The sequence below is a fragment of the Triplophysa rosa genome, linkage group LG22, assembly GCF_024868665.1.
Source record: "Triplophysa rosa linkage group LG22, Trosa_1v2, whole genome shotgun sequence".
In the NCBI taxonomy this organism is placed as follows: Eukaryota; Metazoa; Chordata; class Actinopteri; order Cypriniformes; family Nemacheilidae; genus Triplophysa; species Triplophysa rosa.
In genome coordinates, this window is record NC_079911.1 from 941,878 (window position 1) to 958,464 (window position 16,587).

General features: G+C 36.4%; 1 protein-coding gene across 2 annotated transcripts; it reads right to left on the reverse strand.

The window, feature by feature from the left end:
• Positions 1-219: 219 nt before the first annotated feature.
• On the reverse strand, positions 220-11,312 carry LOC130546331 (uncharacterized). 2 transcript variants are annotated; one of them, XM_057321530.1, is made up of 4 exons: positions 11,235-11,312; positions 11,007-11,068; positions 2,098-2,131; positions 220-1,501 (listed from the first exon to the last, which is right to left on the reverse strand). In XM_057321530.1, the coding sequence occupies exons 3-4, from the start codon at positions 2,106-2,108 to the stop codon at positions 661-663; spliced, it is 852 nt and encodes a 283-aa protein (XP_057177513.1). In that variant the 5' UTR covers positions 2,109-2,131; positions 11,007-11,068; positions 11,235-11,312; the 3' UTR covers positions 220-660. The 2 variants fall into 2 exon arrangements, with proteins under 2 accessions (XP_057177513.1, XP_057177514.1); XM_057321531.1 differs by lacking the exon at positions 2,098-2,131 and adding an exon at positions 3,887-3,920.
• Between the last annotated feature and the right edge of the window lie 5,275 nt (positions 11,313-16,587).

The window sequence follows — 16,587 nt, forward strand, 5'->3', positions numbered from 1 at the left end:
AAACTTAGATAAACTAAACTTAGCTCTGTACACTGTAGTAGGCTTTGTGAGACATGTTTTTATCGCACTTATGCTTTTTGTTGTCCTAATGTTGACCCAATTGCTTCCATTTGTTTACCCAACTTGTAAGTCGCTTTGGACAAAAGCATCTGCTAAATGACTAAATGTAAATGTAAATGTAAAGATCACACAATTCGACCAATCTGTTGTTGAGATCAGATGTACATTTATTTGGAGTGCACACACGCTAAATTTCATAAGAGATATTTTGGTGTTGATATTTACATCAGCTGGAAAACCAGCAGTCTTTCTTTAATTTGACTTTACACTACAATACAGTAACGTACAACAAAACAGCAATTTCAAAACAATTTCAAAAACAGTTTTACAAAGACTGTTTGCAAATAGCGATTATCCACAGTCATACAGAACCAGAAAACAAGAAACGAGACTATGACAAATAGAGTCATTTAATTACAAAATAAATGTTCTAAAAAAACATTTCACCGCATTTTCCACACTATTTCTGCAAATGAAAAGGAAAGCACATATGTACTGTAATTCAGGAAACACTGTTTGCAAAGACTGAACAATTTCTTTGTGATTTTATTCATAATTGCACATGAAATGCAGATGGAAGATTTTAGTTCAAGCAGATTTTCAACTGAACTGTAACTTTCTGTTAATATCATCTCTGGCACTTTTAATCTCATTCAGAGTCAACTGAAACTGATCAGCAGTTTTTTTCATTTCATAAATAAATTTTAAAGTTTCTGATTTGATTTCTTCTGCTTTTCTCTCTTTTTCGGGTTGATTTATTTCAGAGATCTCTACAGAATCACAATAAATACTGTAAACATCAAGAGCGAGAAACAGAGTTGAGATTGTGCTAGTAATTTTCCCGACCACTTTAAGAGTTTTGGCAGCTTTTGCAACTGTTTTCCCAAGGCTAGCAGTTCTCAGTACAGTTAAAAGTTTTGTAATGCTGGAAATGGTTTTCATGGACTTCACACTTGTCATTATTGTTTTATGAAGCGCAGAATAGTTCTGCCCCTCCTGCTGAAGCTCTTGTATTTTGTTAGAAATTGCATTCAGATGCTCAATCATTGGATTGATTGTTTTCTGGAAATCATTAATGATATTCTCAATAGTCTCACGTAGTTTTTTCTGTTGGATCATGTTAGTGATGTTATATTTTGCACCTGTAACTCCTCCAGCTATTCCAACAGCACCACCAATAACAGCAGCAGAAAAAGCTAAAGAAGCACCAAATGTGAAAAATGATAAACCCAGACCCGCTAGTGCTGTGACTCCTCCAGCCACTCCAAGTTTTGAGCCAAACAAACTGCCCTTTGTAGTGCTTTTGTGCATGTCTTCAAGTTCCTTGGTGACATCTTTCAGTTCCTTTATTTTACTAATGAGAGTTGGATGGTTTTTGTTGAATTCTGAGTTCAGTCCCATAATGCTTTGTTGAAGTTCATCATTAATCTCTTCCAGTTTCCTGAAACATCAAAACTTTTTTAGAAGTAGACAGCACTGGACATTTGTTTAGTCTGTTTTATGATTTTACAGCCCCTCCATAAGGAACACATACATCTTGACCGTTGTGCAATTTATAATTGTTATGTTGTACTTTTGCAATGACAACAATATTCTAAAACTTTGCAATATTCTTTATTTACATTATTGCATTCATTAGCTGTTGATGCAATTATGTGGTGTTTCTCTCTCTAACTTCCCTTCAGCTCGTTGACTCTGATGTACGTCATTGCTTACGTTACACGAGCGCCCTCAACTGGCTGAACCAATGGAATTAGTTGAACTGGAATATGTTTCACGCACCGTTCTGTAGGTCTACATGCATGCTACATATAATATATATATATAAAATGATAACAAAACATTTTTAATTATTTACTTGTTTTCCTGTTTCAAGTTAAAGAAAATCCTGTAATAATTGTTATTTATAGATCATGTTGGCTAATGTATTTAGCTTATGTTAACATAGGAAACCTGGTACATTTATTCTTGTTAATAGTCCATTAATTATACAATGAATAAAAATCAAATCAAAGCTTTGAACAAATGAATACTTACTGCAGCGACATCTCGTCTGGATGATTCACTTCACCTGTGAACATTAAACATTTTCAAAGTTTACTTTAATCATAATTCAATAAACAGTGCTTCCTGTTTCACTATGAGACATATAGATTTCACATACAGACAGACATTTCACGCATGTCATTTGTAAAAAAGCTTTTCAAAACAAAACACCTCAATTAAAACCTGCTTTACAGAAAATGTCCTCAATAATTAAATGTCTTACTGCCCAGGAAATCTCATCGATGTAAGAAAAGCATTTAAAATATTCTTATGTCCATTTTCTGTGTCGTCTTGTGTTTTCTCTCTCTCGTCTCTCTCTGCTCTACGTAAATGATAAGGTATGGGAGGCTGTGCTTTATCAGGAATAAATCACAGCTGAAGGGCATTGTTTGGGATGACCTCTTCAGCCGTGATTTATTCCTGATTAAGCACTTGTCTCGAGTACAGTATTGCTTTTATGAAACTGTTACTAAACAACACATATATTAAAGGAGAAAAATATGCATCAATGTAATGTTCATTAAGTGAAATCACTGTCTGCTAAAGATCTGGAAAACATCTGCTGTGTAAAAACATCTGATAATCTTACAGACATCTTCTAGATGCTATATGTGCATATTGCAGATAAGCAAACAATCAAAACAATACATCCTGCAGATGTAAAAGCAGACATCAAATAGACGTCTCCCAGATGTGTGTGTGCTATCAGCGTTCCTTCTGCTAGAAAAAGAATCCAATTGACTGTGAACAGCAACAGAATGTTTGGTTTATGTTGCTAAGGGTGCTGTGCAGTGATACACAGAATCGATCGTCATAACTGTGCTTTATCATGAAAAAAAGCACAGATATTGACCAATCAGAATCAGGGATTAGAACGAACTGTTTTATAATTTCATTTTTACTGACACTGTTATTGGCTCAAGGAGCGAGTGCCACCCCTTCTATGTTTTTAACCAACCCTTTGCACTTTTTAGCACAGCTCAAGTCGCTTCTCTTCTCACCCTCCCTGGTGTCTGTTTGTGTCCTGGTAATTGTAAATACTTGTATACTTTGTATATTCCTTGAACTTTATTTCCCCAGTCACTATGAACGGAGTTGGGTAGTGTGGGAATATTTTTCAGATAAAAGTATGATTTAAATATCAATATAATCAATAAGTGTTTTCTTTCATTAAATCATTAAGCTGTGTGATTTTGTCATGTGCTTGCTATCTTACTCAGTAAAATAGTTACTGTGGCAAATGGGGGTTGGAGCCATAAATTATCTAGATCAACACACANTTGACCGTTGTGCAATTTATAATTGTTATGTTGTACTTTTGCAATGACAACAATATTCTAAAACTTTGCAATATTCTTTTTTTACATTATTGCATTCATTAGCTGTTGATGCAATTATGTGGTGTTTCTCTCTCTAACTTCCCTTCAGCTCGTTGACTCTGATGTACGTCATTGCTTACGTTACACGAGCGCCCTCAACTGGCTGAACCAATGGAATTAGTTGAACTGGAATATGTTTCACGCACCGTTCTGTAGGTCTACATGCATGCTACATATAATATATATATATAAAATGATAACAAAACATTTTTAATTATTTACTTGTTTTCCTGTTTCAAGTTAAAGAAAATCCTGTAATAATTGTTATTTATAGATCATGTTGGCTAATGTATTTAGCTTATGTTAACATAGGAAACCTGGTACATTTATTCTTGTTAATAGTCCATTAATTATACAATGAATAAAAATCAAATCAAAGCTTTGAACAAATGAATACTTACTGCAGCGACATCTCGTCTGGATGATTCACTTCACCTGTGAACATTAAACATTTTCAAAGTTTACTTTAATCATAATTCAATAAACAGTGCTTCCTGTTTCACTATGAGACATATAGATTTCACATACAGACAGACATTTCACGCATGTCATTTGTAAAAAAGCTTTTCAAAACAAAACACCTCAATTAAAACCTGCTTTACAGAAAATGTCCTCAATAATTAAATGTCTTACTGCCCAGGAAATCTCATCGATGTTAGAAAAGCATTTAAAATATTCTTATGTCCATTTTCTGTGTCGTCTTGTGTTTTCTCTCTCTCGTCTCTCTCTGCTCTACGTAAATGATAAGGTATGGGAGGCTGTGCTTTATCAGGAATAAATCACAGCTGAAGGGCATTGTTTGGGATGACCTCTTCAGCCGTGATTTATTCCTGATTAAGCACTTGTCTCGAGTACAGTATTGCTTTTATGAAACTGTTACTAAACAACACATATATTAAAGGAGAAAAATATGCATCAATGTAATGTTCATTAAGTGAAATCACTGTCTGCTAAAGATCTGGAAAACATCTGCTGTGTAAAAACATCTGATAATCTTTCAGACATCTTCTAGATGCTATATGTGCATATTGCAGATAAGCAAACAATCAAAACAATACATCCTGCAGATGTAAAAGCAGACATCAAATAGACGTCTCCCAGATGTGTGTGTGCTATCAGCGTTCCTTCTGCTAGAAAAAGAATCCAATTGACTGTGAACAGCAACAGAATGTTTGGTTTATGTTGCTAAGGGTGCTGTGCAGTGATACACAGAATCGATCGTCATAACTGTGCTTTATCATGAAATAAAGCACAGATATTGACCAATCAGAATCAGGGATTTGAACTAACTGTTTTATAATTTCATTTTTACTGACACTGTTATTGGCTCAAGGAGCGAGTGCCACCCCTTCTATGTTTTTAACCAACCCTTTGCACTTTTTAGCACAGCTCACGTCGCTTCTCTTCTCACCCTCCCTGGTGTCTGTTTGTGTCCTGGTAATTGTAAATACTTGTATACTTTGTATATTCCTTGAACTTTATTTCCCCAGTCACTATGAACGGAGTTGGGTAGTAATGGAATACAAATGTAATTGAATTGTGTGTCTTTCAAAAAATAAGTTTTGATGATTTTCAAACACACTAACCATCAACCATTGATTTTGTTTCAAAGACTCAAAGTGTTATGAAATGTTTAGTTTGTGTTTTTGGACCCAACTCAGTGTCCGAAATTGCCACCTATACGCTCTTTCATTATTCCATACATAGTTGAAGGAACAAGTGAAACGAGTGAGTGAATTCGTACGCTGTGGGCGCCACCAAGACATGGAAACTCCTACAGCACGAGCCTCACGATGATTGACCAGCAGCTAGCCGTGAGTGCACATGTTGTACACTCGTTATCGCAATGCATCATGGGATTGAATGAGTGCACTCAATAATTTCCAATAGGAATTCAGACAACATTAAAGATGGATGTCCCCTAAAATAGTGCATTATATTAGGATACAGGGGGCTATTTTGGACACAGCCTCAGTGTCTTATAAATATTTGTGTTCACATATTATTGAAGCACAAGTTAGGACATGGGTCCCAAAAAGGAGAGTTTTAAGTCAAATGTTTCATCTTTAACAAAAATTGTTATCCTGTAATTGATTAAAATTAAAGATGTGATGAACTGGGCTTGTTTATTGTTTTATACTGTTATATGAGGTCTACTTATGATGTTCTCATGGTTTTTACATTCAAAATCATCAAAATAAATAAGTAATAGGCTATTTTCTACCCGGATTTTGAGGCCAGCTCTGCAAGCTGGGTTTTAATGGGCGTGCCGCATTAAACGCCCACTGCTTTGATTGGATAGCAGTTTGCGTAGTTGGAGCCTTCTGTGAATTTGGTAACGTTAGGTTACACAGTAGCACCCTTCACAGTTTTCGCAAGGCATTAGTATTATCTGGAGACCTCCTGTGATTTATAAATGACCTCCCCACATCAGTATTTCATGTGACGCATTCGCACGGGATGATTTTACTCAAATTTACTGACTTATTTCCCGGATGTGATGACAAGGCTTTGCGTATAGTTTGTACAGCCTATACTTGTATTGTGTTTAATGATATATGACCGTACCCAGGGACGTGCACAAACATTTTAAGGGGCAGGGGCTCAAGTGAAAAAAAGGGCACTTCTCATATATATTTATTTTTCTAAACAAAATGTTATATATATATATATATATATTAAAAAAAAACACAACTCTAACTTACCAATTTATTTGAATTCCCTCACACTCACCCAATTGTTTCATGTTGTTTCATTTTTCAACAGATGTCTACAAAATAATCAGTTCAACATCTCCGAGTGAGAGATGCACTGACAACCAGTCTCGTCCGGGGGCGTAACATTTCAACCACACGCTTGAGACATTCAGCCAATAACAACGCACTGGGCAACTGTCTAATCAGAGCACACCCCGCTTTTCAAAGCGATGAGTTTTGTCAAAATCCAAGCGTTTTAGAAAGGCAGGGTATAGAGGAGCTACACTAATGTACAGTATGTAAAAGATAATGAGATTTTTCAACTGTAAAACACATTTTATTACACCATAAACACAAGTTAATCATGTTTTTAATCATGTGACCTCTTTAAGGCAGGACACATGTAGTGTTCAGTTTTGACATTTTGGTAGGCTATATACATTGATTTACTTTCCATTTCTTCTTTTGCAAAATTACAAAAATACTAATTAAGGTGTTTGTTTAAAAGCCTACTGTCTGTTTGCTTCTGTAGATTTCTTTTAAATTAACCAAAACCAGCTATATGCATATTTAAACAACATTTAAAGGGAAAATACTCTTGATATAAGTCATTAACTAATAACTGGAGTAGTTCTGTGGTGATATGCTTTAGTTATTTTTTTTTATCGATGCCAGTGAGGCCCGCGCAGAGTGGGACCGGTGTTCTGCCAATTTATGCATCCCTATCAAATTTTGCTACCTCCATACAAAACAGGACTAACCCCTCCCCCAACCCAACCCTTACACCTAAATAACCCCTCCCCCAACCCAATCACAACACGAGGGTAGCACAAATTTATGGGTAGCATAAATTGGCAGAACACCTGTTACATGTGCACGTGCCTGACCGTACGTGTCAGCATTTGAGACCAGTGATCCCGAACCGGACAAAAGATCACCGCGATTGCGAGTCTCAAATGTAACGACAGTTTCCATGATAAATAAACAAACAGGAGACTCCTGGTAATTTATGGATATCACCCAGCACCCGAAATAATACCAAAACACTTCAAAGCAGCCTCCATTATTCGCAAACGGTGGATACAATCATGAAAAATGATATATGAGCCCGCCAAATCACAGAGATGGCAATTCGCATGGGCTTAAGATCACAGAAAACCTCTGCAATTAATACAAATGACTAGAGGTCCCCAGGTAATACTAATCTCATGCGAATAGGGCTCAGGACATATCAAGCGATCTCTAACAAAGCAATAGTGACGCATAGTACAAACATGTTTTACATAAGATTGCTGCGCCATTCCTATCGGATCCAATATTGACGCCACAGACAGCACTGCTTTTTAATTTTAGTCTCTCCTAAACCTCTCCACCGGTTTAGATACGCATATTCAGTGTCGACCTGTGCCTTGTTCATGAAGGAATCCTCAGAGAAATTAAACGAACGAACGCTCCATGTTTTTCCCACACGAGCTGGAACGTCTTTAAAAAAAACTTTAACCCCGCATTCCTACTATCGGAATCCGAAGGAAGGTTATGCAGCGACGGTATTCTTCCACAACCAGGGATGGCACAATATTTAGCGATCTTTAACGGCATGTTTGTTTATTGCTTGCTCGCTCTATCTGGTTCCGCGCCACTGGTTCTGTCACGTGAGAACCAGTGGGCGGGGCTACAGAAGTAGTCGTTGATATTTTTCTGTGGAGGTGGGGTTCAACCTATCAATGTGCATTCCAGAACCTGGCGTTGGCTGGGCCTGGTGTCAATAACAGATGTAATCTCGGTCCGTGTACCTTCGGATAATTCATTTATTCGTTTTTGTTTTCAAAACAGAAAAATGAATAAACCGTTCATTTTTTACACATTGCACCGCATACGAGACAAATTGTTGGTTTGTTTTCCTCAATATTTCTTTAAGTGCATCAAATTAATATACAACAAAACCAAAACGAAACATCAAGTATTTTTCTTAACATAGCGCATTTTAGTCCACCGGAAGTTCAGCTGCACTGCAGCCTCTGGCGACGAGAGGTGGTAGCACAAGACCACTCTCTGTAATTATACATATGTTTTCAGTGGTGTGTTCCACTAAATCCGTAAACAATCATAAANTTCCATTTCTTCTTTTGCAAAATTACAAAAATACTAATTAAGGTGTTTGTTTAAAAGCCTACTGTCTGTTTGCTTCTGTAGATTTCTTTTAAATTGACCAAAACCAGCTATATGCATATTTAAACAACATTTAAAGGGAAAATACTCTTGATATAAGTCATTAACTAATAACTGGAGTAGTTGTGTGGTGATATGCTTTAGTTATTTTTTTTATCGATGCCAGTGAGGCCCGCGCAGAGTGGGACCGGTTACATGTGCATACATATGTTTTCAGTGGTGTGTTCCACTAAATCCGTAAACAATCATAAAGACACATTGGTAGACATTTCTGTGCAATGTAGACGCAGTTAATGAATAAAGAATGTGTGTGTGTGTGTGTGCGTGCGTGTGTGTGTGTGTGTGTGTGCGTGTGCGTGTGCGTGTGCGTGTGTGTGTGCGTGTGTGTGTGTGCGTGTGTGCGTGCAAAGGTGACAGCAAGGGAGGTTTAACCATAGCCCCCATTTAAATTCACAGTGAGAGCAGCTCGTTTTGCACTTCTGATACCATTTTCATCTTTGTTTGTACTAAAAATGTGAAAGTTGTTAAATGTTAAGTTCATGAAAATGTAAAACGTAAAAGACTAAACATTTCTATACAACTCTACATGCATGATAGCTGTTTACAAAAATAAGCTGAGTTAATCAAAACCTGTACTTATCATTGCATATTACATTATAGGCTAGCTGAGTTTGATAAAAAAAGTTAAAACTACTAAGAGATTGTGCAAATAAGCAAAGTGAGTGTCTAAAATAAAGGTTTATTGTTAGGTATGAGAATCACAAGAATCACCTGAGACTGCTCTCACTCTGGTCACGGTCTGTTTGAACTGTTGCCATCTGGCAGGCGTTACAGATCAGCCAAAACACACACTAGCCGATTTAGAGACAGTTTCTATCCCAGGACAATAAATATCCTAAACAGTTATCTACAGTAAATGTTCAAATGTGACTCTGCTATCTCTCTGCACTTTAAGATCTCCCTTATCTCGTCTATTACATTGTTGGTCATTCTACAGTGATTAGTCAAAATGCTGATTTGCCAATTTTTTGCCCTTTTTTCAGAATCAGAATCAGAAGAGCTTTATTGCCAAGTGTGCTTGGTGTTGGAAGCTTCTAGTACAGACATTCAACACAATGACAATACAAATATAATACGATTTACAGTCTAAAAGATTCTAAAATATGCATATATAAAATAAAAGACTATTGTACAGAAAATGGGGGATAATAACATATAAGAGACATTGGAATGTTGCTCTTAAGAAGCAGTTATCTGTTTAGGAGGGAGATTGCCTGCATTGGGGAAGAATTAAGCTGCTTCTGTGTCTGGAAGTCCTGGTGTTTGGTGCTCTGAAGCGCCGGCCAGAGGGCATTTTTGTCGTATTATATTACACACATATTTATTTATGTCTTGTGTTTTGTGTTAGAGGTGCTCTAAGAATTTCGTTGTTTGCTTTGCCTGCAATGACAATAAAAGCTATTCATTCATTCATAATCAGGTATACAGCAAAATCGCCAGTGTTAAAAAATGTCAAATGAACTCTCACAGAGTAGGCTATATATAATCCACACTATGAGAGTGTGGATTATATATACACTGTGAGTGTTAATTTGACCTTTTTTAACACTGGCGATTTTGCTGTGATATGCGAATGTAAAGGTTAACCGGTCATAGTGACCCATGATAAAAGAAGAAGTAGTGAAGAAATAGTTTTTATAATATACAGTCTGCTTGATCAACATGTAATGTCTCTACACACTACTCACTACATTTTATTAAGAATAAAAAAAACAATAGAACCCTACCCAAAACACAATAGAAAATGTAATGGATTTATTAGTTATAATAGGAATTTAGTTTTGGTTTTAATGCATAAAAACCCAAAGGTTCATAATGGTATTTACAAGGAAACCATTACATTTTTTTATTGTGTTTTGGGCGGAGTTCTATTGCTATGTAATAGAATGTAACGTGCAATGAAAAGTACAGGTTTCTGATCAACTCATCTTATTTTTATAAACATAGCATCATGTAGCCTATGTCGATCTACATACAGTATAAAACATAAAAGACAAAACACTTCTACATGCAACAGTTGTATGTAGAAGTGTTTTGTCTTTTATGTTAACATTTTTACGAACAGTGCAAACAAAGTTTTCTTTGCATTCTTTATTTAATTAACTGCGTGTATACTTCTACATTGCACAGAAATGTCTACTTATGTGTCTGTATGGTTGTTTACGGATTTAGTGGAACACACCACTGAAAACATATGTATAATTACAGAGAGTGGTCTTGTGCTACCACCTCTCGTCGCCAGAGGCTGCAGTGCAGCAGAACTTCCGGTGGACTAAAATGCGCTATGTTAAGAAAAATACTTGATGTTTCGTTTAGGTTTTGTTGTATATTAATTTGATGCACTTAAAGAAATATTGAGGAAAACAAACCAAAAATTTGTCTCGTATACGGTGGAATATGTAAAAAATGAACGGTTTATTAGTTTTTCTGTTTTGAAAACAAAAACGAATAAATGAATTATCCGAAGGTACACGGACCAATCTCAGTAACAAGGGCGTTTTCAGTTCTGACACTTACATGATGTTCGCATTCCCTCTTATATAACAAAAGCTCGGGTTAAAATTATGATTTTAATTCATGCCTCCTTGAAACTCACCTGAAATCTTGAAAAGCTGCTGAGCTGAATGAATGAACCTCACAGAAGATTTCAACAGTTCCCTGCAAGAAAATGTTTTTGTTTCAGAATAAACAATAAAACAATATAGTATTTTTCTATAAAGAAACAAAATATATAATATTTTGTATGTATATTATGTGATATTTTGCTGTCAAATCAATTAGAGACACAGACTGATTGAAAATAAAGAAGAATGAATGTTCCCACCTGGAGCGAGTGAAGAGTGATCAGCTCTGACTGAAATACTGCTCTATTTATATGTTGTATTTATTTATTACTCCCCCCAGCTTTACCCCAGTATGAAGATATGAGGCCCTTTCACATCTGTATTGCAACAGTTTCAGAATCATCTTTTTTGGGGAAGTTGTTTGGGCACTGTTTAATTTCTCTTTCACTCTATGTAATGTTTTCCAGAGAACGCTGGTTTTCCAGCTCATTCAGTGTCCTGAAATAGCTGGCCGGGTATTTCCTCTCATTGTAAGAATATATTGCTACGTACTGTTGTTAAAAAAGTAATTGAGTAAAAGTAAAAAGTATTCTTCTCAAAAACCCCTAGTTACTTTTTAGCAGGTGATATTTAATGGTTTATCAATAATCATTAAATCAATTTGGAGATCTATGTACACAGAGCTGGGTAGATTACTTATGAATTGTAATCAATTACTGATCACAGATTACATGACAAAATTTATAATAACGTAATCTCTTGGATGACACATTTGTGGTAACGTAATCTGACTAATTTTGCATTACATTTAGATTACTTTTGATTTAAATCCTATTTGATGTTGCATATATTGAAGCAGGATAATTTTGTACTATTTTGACAGATACAATGAGGGAAAATATTCCATTCTTTATCACCAACAAGAGCCTCAACCTCTTTTTAAGAGCAGTAGCGACAAAATACTAAAAGTCATATAACTTGTTGTTAGTGTTTACTGATAGTAACACTGAATAGTTTTCACATGAGTTTCCTTGAAAATGAAAGGGTCTCTATTAGGGGTATGACAAAATCTCCTTCCACAAGATCTCGCAAGATTAAAATGTGACAAGATTTCTCGTCAAGGTGATCTCATGGGATAAGTGTCTCGTCATGCCCCCTAGTGTCTATTCATACAGCATTCAAATGCTGAGTGCCGCTCCATTTTGCATCTCTGTGCGATTCCAAACCCCTCCCCTCTCTGCCGGAGAAAGCTCAAAGAATCACAAACCTATATAAGTGTTAGGCATGTTTATTAGATTTTTTTTAGAAAAAAATCCTAAAAAAAAAATGTAGGGAAAATCATTGAACTATAAACAACTTACTGCCCTTCTGTGAATAATATGTAATCATGTAATCTATAAAAAAGTAACTAGTCTGATTATGAGTATTTTAAAATGTATTTTGCTCTAATGACAAGTACTTGATTTTTGGAATCTCATTAAGTAATTCAGATTACATGTAGGCCTAAAGCGTTACTACCCAGCTCTGCAGGAGTGTCCAACCCCGCTCCTGGAGATCTACCGTCCTGCAGACTTCAGCTCCAACCCCACTTCAGCACACCTGTCTGTAATGATGAAGCAACCCTTAACATAGACATACACAGACCGCGCATTGGCTGCTTTGGTCAGGTGTTCCGACGTAAACGGCGCCGCCATATTGGTCGTGGCAAGAGTAGCATGTAAACAGATGAAAGTAAACGGGGGAGCGGCGCATTATCGGCATTAAAAACCCAATAAGGTTTACATTTCGTAACACATTTCAATGATTTACGATATATGTGGAGTAAAAAAACATCATGTCTCTAGATACTTAAAATCTAAATATTTAGACTTAGAAAAATAATTCTTTGTCATAGGAAATTGTGAATAATTTATTAACTGTGCCTGTTATTCTTGGAAGTACACTATATTGAACATGTTTGAGGATATGTTGTGAATATGCAGGACAAACAAGAGCGTATACTAGAGAAAAAAACGTGTTTAAGTATTAATCGAGAATAAAACCAGACTTCTTGAGATGGTATGAAGAAGCGTTTTATTTAAATCATCAAACAAAACATCCAATGTAATATTAATTTATTTATGTTACATCTGAAAAAATAGCTTTTTCTGTCATCATTTTAGATTTTCTAGAGCTCCAGTTCAGAACACAACTGGAGCTCGTTTACACAACACACAGATATGCTCAAAAACTGACCATGTTAAAGATAATAGATGTTTCTTGTTCAGATTCAGTCAAACAGTTACAGCAGTTAAACATTTATGGGATATTTATAAAACATATGCAATCGGACATTATGAATAGTATGAAATAACATTAAAGTAATAGATGAGACTCACCATAAATTTTTTCCTATTTATTCTGATCATGTTCATTTCATCTACCTTAAAATATAGCACATTAGGGGTGTCTGCACAATACTTAAACAAAAAATAAGCAAAATGATGGGTTGACAAGTGTGACTTTTAACCATTCCTTATGATAACAAATGTTTTTTTATGTCTAACCGTCGATAACTGAAGGTGAAACGTTTCTGTACTCCGCCTAAGTCCGTAATATTGAAATCGTTTGATAAATGTGTTTATATCCAGAAAAACTGCAGCGCCGCCATACACTTGCATGTGCTTGTATGGAAATGTTGCCACGACTAACATGGCGGCACTGTTGACGTACGATCCAGCAGCCAACGAGCGGTCAAGGTATTTCTTATGTCTATGACCCTGAACACCTTAATTAAATAGTTCAGCTGTGTTTGATTGGGTTGGAGCTGAAATCTTTAGGACGGTAGTTCTCCGGGAGCCGGGTTGGACACCCCTGCTGTAAAAATGATTTGTTGACCCAGCTAGACTAAGTTAAGTCATATTGCTGATAGATATTTAATAAAATAATGTTATTCATGATTAGGTAGTATTATATTGAATAAAAACTTATTTTACCGTTATTATGGGAGGTAAAATAAGTTTAAATGAAGAACGTTTCGAAATTCACAACATTTCAACAGAACTTTTTCTCAGGAATTTAAAGGCTGCTATTGGACTATTCAAGGAAAACGTCATATTATGCGACAACGTATTACTCTACGGAGAGCTTACGAACTACTAGCGACGTTCTGCCTTAAGAGCAAATGGTGCAACTCAATAACTACAGAGTTAGTTACAAACTAGCTAGTAGTTACTAAGCCTGTAATGTGGACTTTACGTACGTTCTCATTTAAGAAAGAACTTAGGAATGGCAGGTGCAACCCTACCCTGATGTCTGACTCAATGTACATGTGTTTGTTGTTAAAGAGTAAGTAACATTGGATTTTCAAGATCCTACTTTGGTTTATGGAGTGTCCAACAACAAGTTTATGTACATACAAGGTGTAAAAACACTATTATGTCGTAATAATAGGCAGTTATTCTTACCATATTTCTTGTCTGACTCTCAAATGATTCGTTCCGCGATTCATCAGTCTAATCCCCACCTATCCGCTAGCCTAGTGTCATGTGATTGGTCAGATGGTGTAGTCTGTTGTGATTGGTCAAACGCGCTCAGCATGTGCCGCAAACGGAACGTCTATCATCATTACGGGAGTCTGCTGTGATTGGTCAAACGCGTTCATCATGTGTCGCAAATGGAACGCCTATCATCATTACTGGATTGCGGTTTACAGGTGGTTGGACAGTGTATAGATAGAGATGGTGGGGATTTTACCATACCAGTTTGAGCCTGCGTCTGACAAAGAAACATCCGAAGACGATAGTAGTTAATAGATATACGATAATAGATTGAACACTTAAATTAGCCGAGTTCATAGCTAGATAACCAAACTGTAACTCCCCAGAAATAACGGTACATGTTTACGTTAGCGTTATATGCATTAGCTAAACACAGACATAAGGTACACAAATATTTCTTGAAGTTCAGACAAAAATAAATAGTCACACTTACAGGTTTTGATTCGGTGGAGCTTACAGGTCCAAATAAAGTTGGTATTGCCCCCTCTTTCAAGGATAGTCATTTCACATATCCTGCAGTGAACGCGCCAAGATTACTGAAGCAATCTTCGGTGAAATGTACAGTAAAACCCTGGGGTTATGCTCCTTTGGTGTCATTTGAAAAATGAATTGTAACCATTGTTTCCTTTGGTAGTTTAAATAAGACGGACTTAGTTTCACAATGTAGAACACAGGTTCTAGACATGATACACACGCATCATGAACGAGCGACAGTGTTTGGGGGAGGAGAGTGAAGATTTCGTGGCAGTCCCAGCAAAACGTAGGCGGGGACTATTTCTAGTGACTTAGAAACGCGGCGGTTAGAGACTCGGACTAGGTCACATCTCCTTTGCGTGATTCAGAGTCGACTCCCTTTTTTACAAGCCAATAACTTTGCTATTCATTCACCTTCGGACTTACAACTTTGCAGACTTCGGACTTACAACTTGGCAACTTTACTTTCAAACACGGAAACATAACACAGTGCACGAAATGTAATTTTCATGATCTAATGTTACTTACTCTTTAAATAAATCCAAAAAAGTTGAAACCTAAAAATGCTATGTCATGCATTCTGACTTCTTTACACTGATGTGCGTGCTGGCTCCTCATGCTTAACATGGTCAACTTGTCAAAAAACGTGCTGAACGTATGATGTAGTATCTCTGTGCTCGATACACTCTGCCAGGGTTCGTATAGGTTTCGGGAAGTTTTTTTAAAACATGAATTCCCGTTTCGTAACAAGGGTTCTCAGTCCCTTAATTCGCCTGGAAAAGCACCCCGACACGTCACCTAGCGAGAAAGAGCATGCCCATAATGTGCTTTGTTCGGGTGCAAGTTTGTGTTCACTGCTTTTCGGTGATGAATGTTATATAAACGGTGGATGTAACGCTGGATTTGCAGATCATATAAAACTGTTAGATGGTGCTAAAAGATGCCGGACATGAACCGCATGCGGTAAGTAAAACAGAGTCACATATCTGTGTTTTGTTGGCAATCGGTGCGTATGTGCATAATGTAAACAACACAAACTTATAGTGACTCAAAAGATATGCAGGGATAATGTATTGTGTGCTCATGCTTTAGTTCCGCCCCTAGTTGCAAGCCTCCAGGAGCTCGACTGTTTTAGGGAATAATCAAACAGTTGTATCTGTCTTTTATAAATTTGATCAAACTAAATACTCTTCGAAGATAAGAAGGTGCGGTAGATTAACATGACATTGGCAGTGTTTAACAACTATTTAAATGCCCCATCAGTTTTTATTCTTTAAGCCAAGTATAAATTCTCAAAATATTCAGTATATTCCGGTATTCAGGGATTTGGCTAAGTTACCTTTTTAAGAATACCTTATCTAAATGGGAAAATTTAGTTAATTCAAAGAATATAACTGTGTTATCTGCCCACACAACAAGGGTCACTCAAAGGACTGAGAAATATGTTGCCTGAACTATTCTGAATAAACTGATGAGTTAAGCACAGGTAAACTTGAAATCTTAAGTTCACACAACATTTTAGTTGAACTGACTTAGGAAAATGACCTGAGGTAGTTCGTCCACACATTTCACATTATTTTACAAAATTCCTGTTTTATGT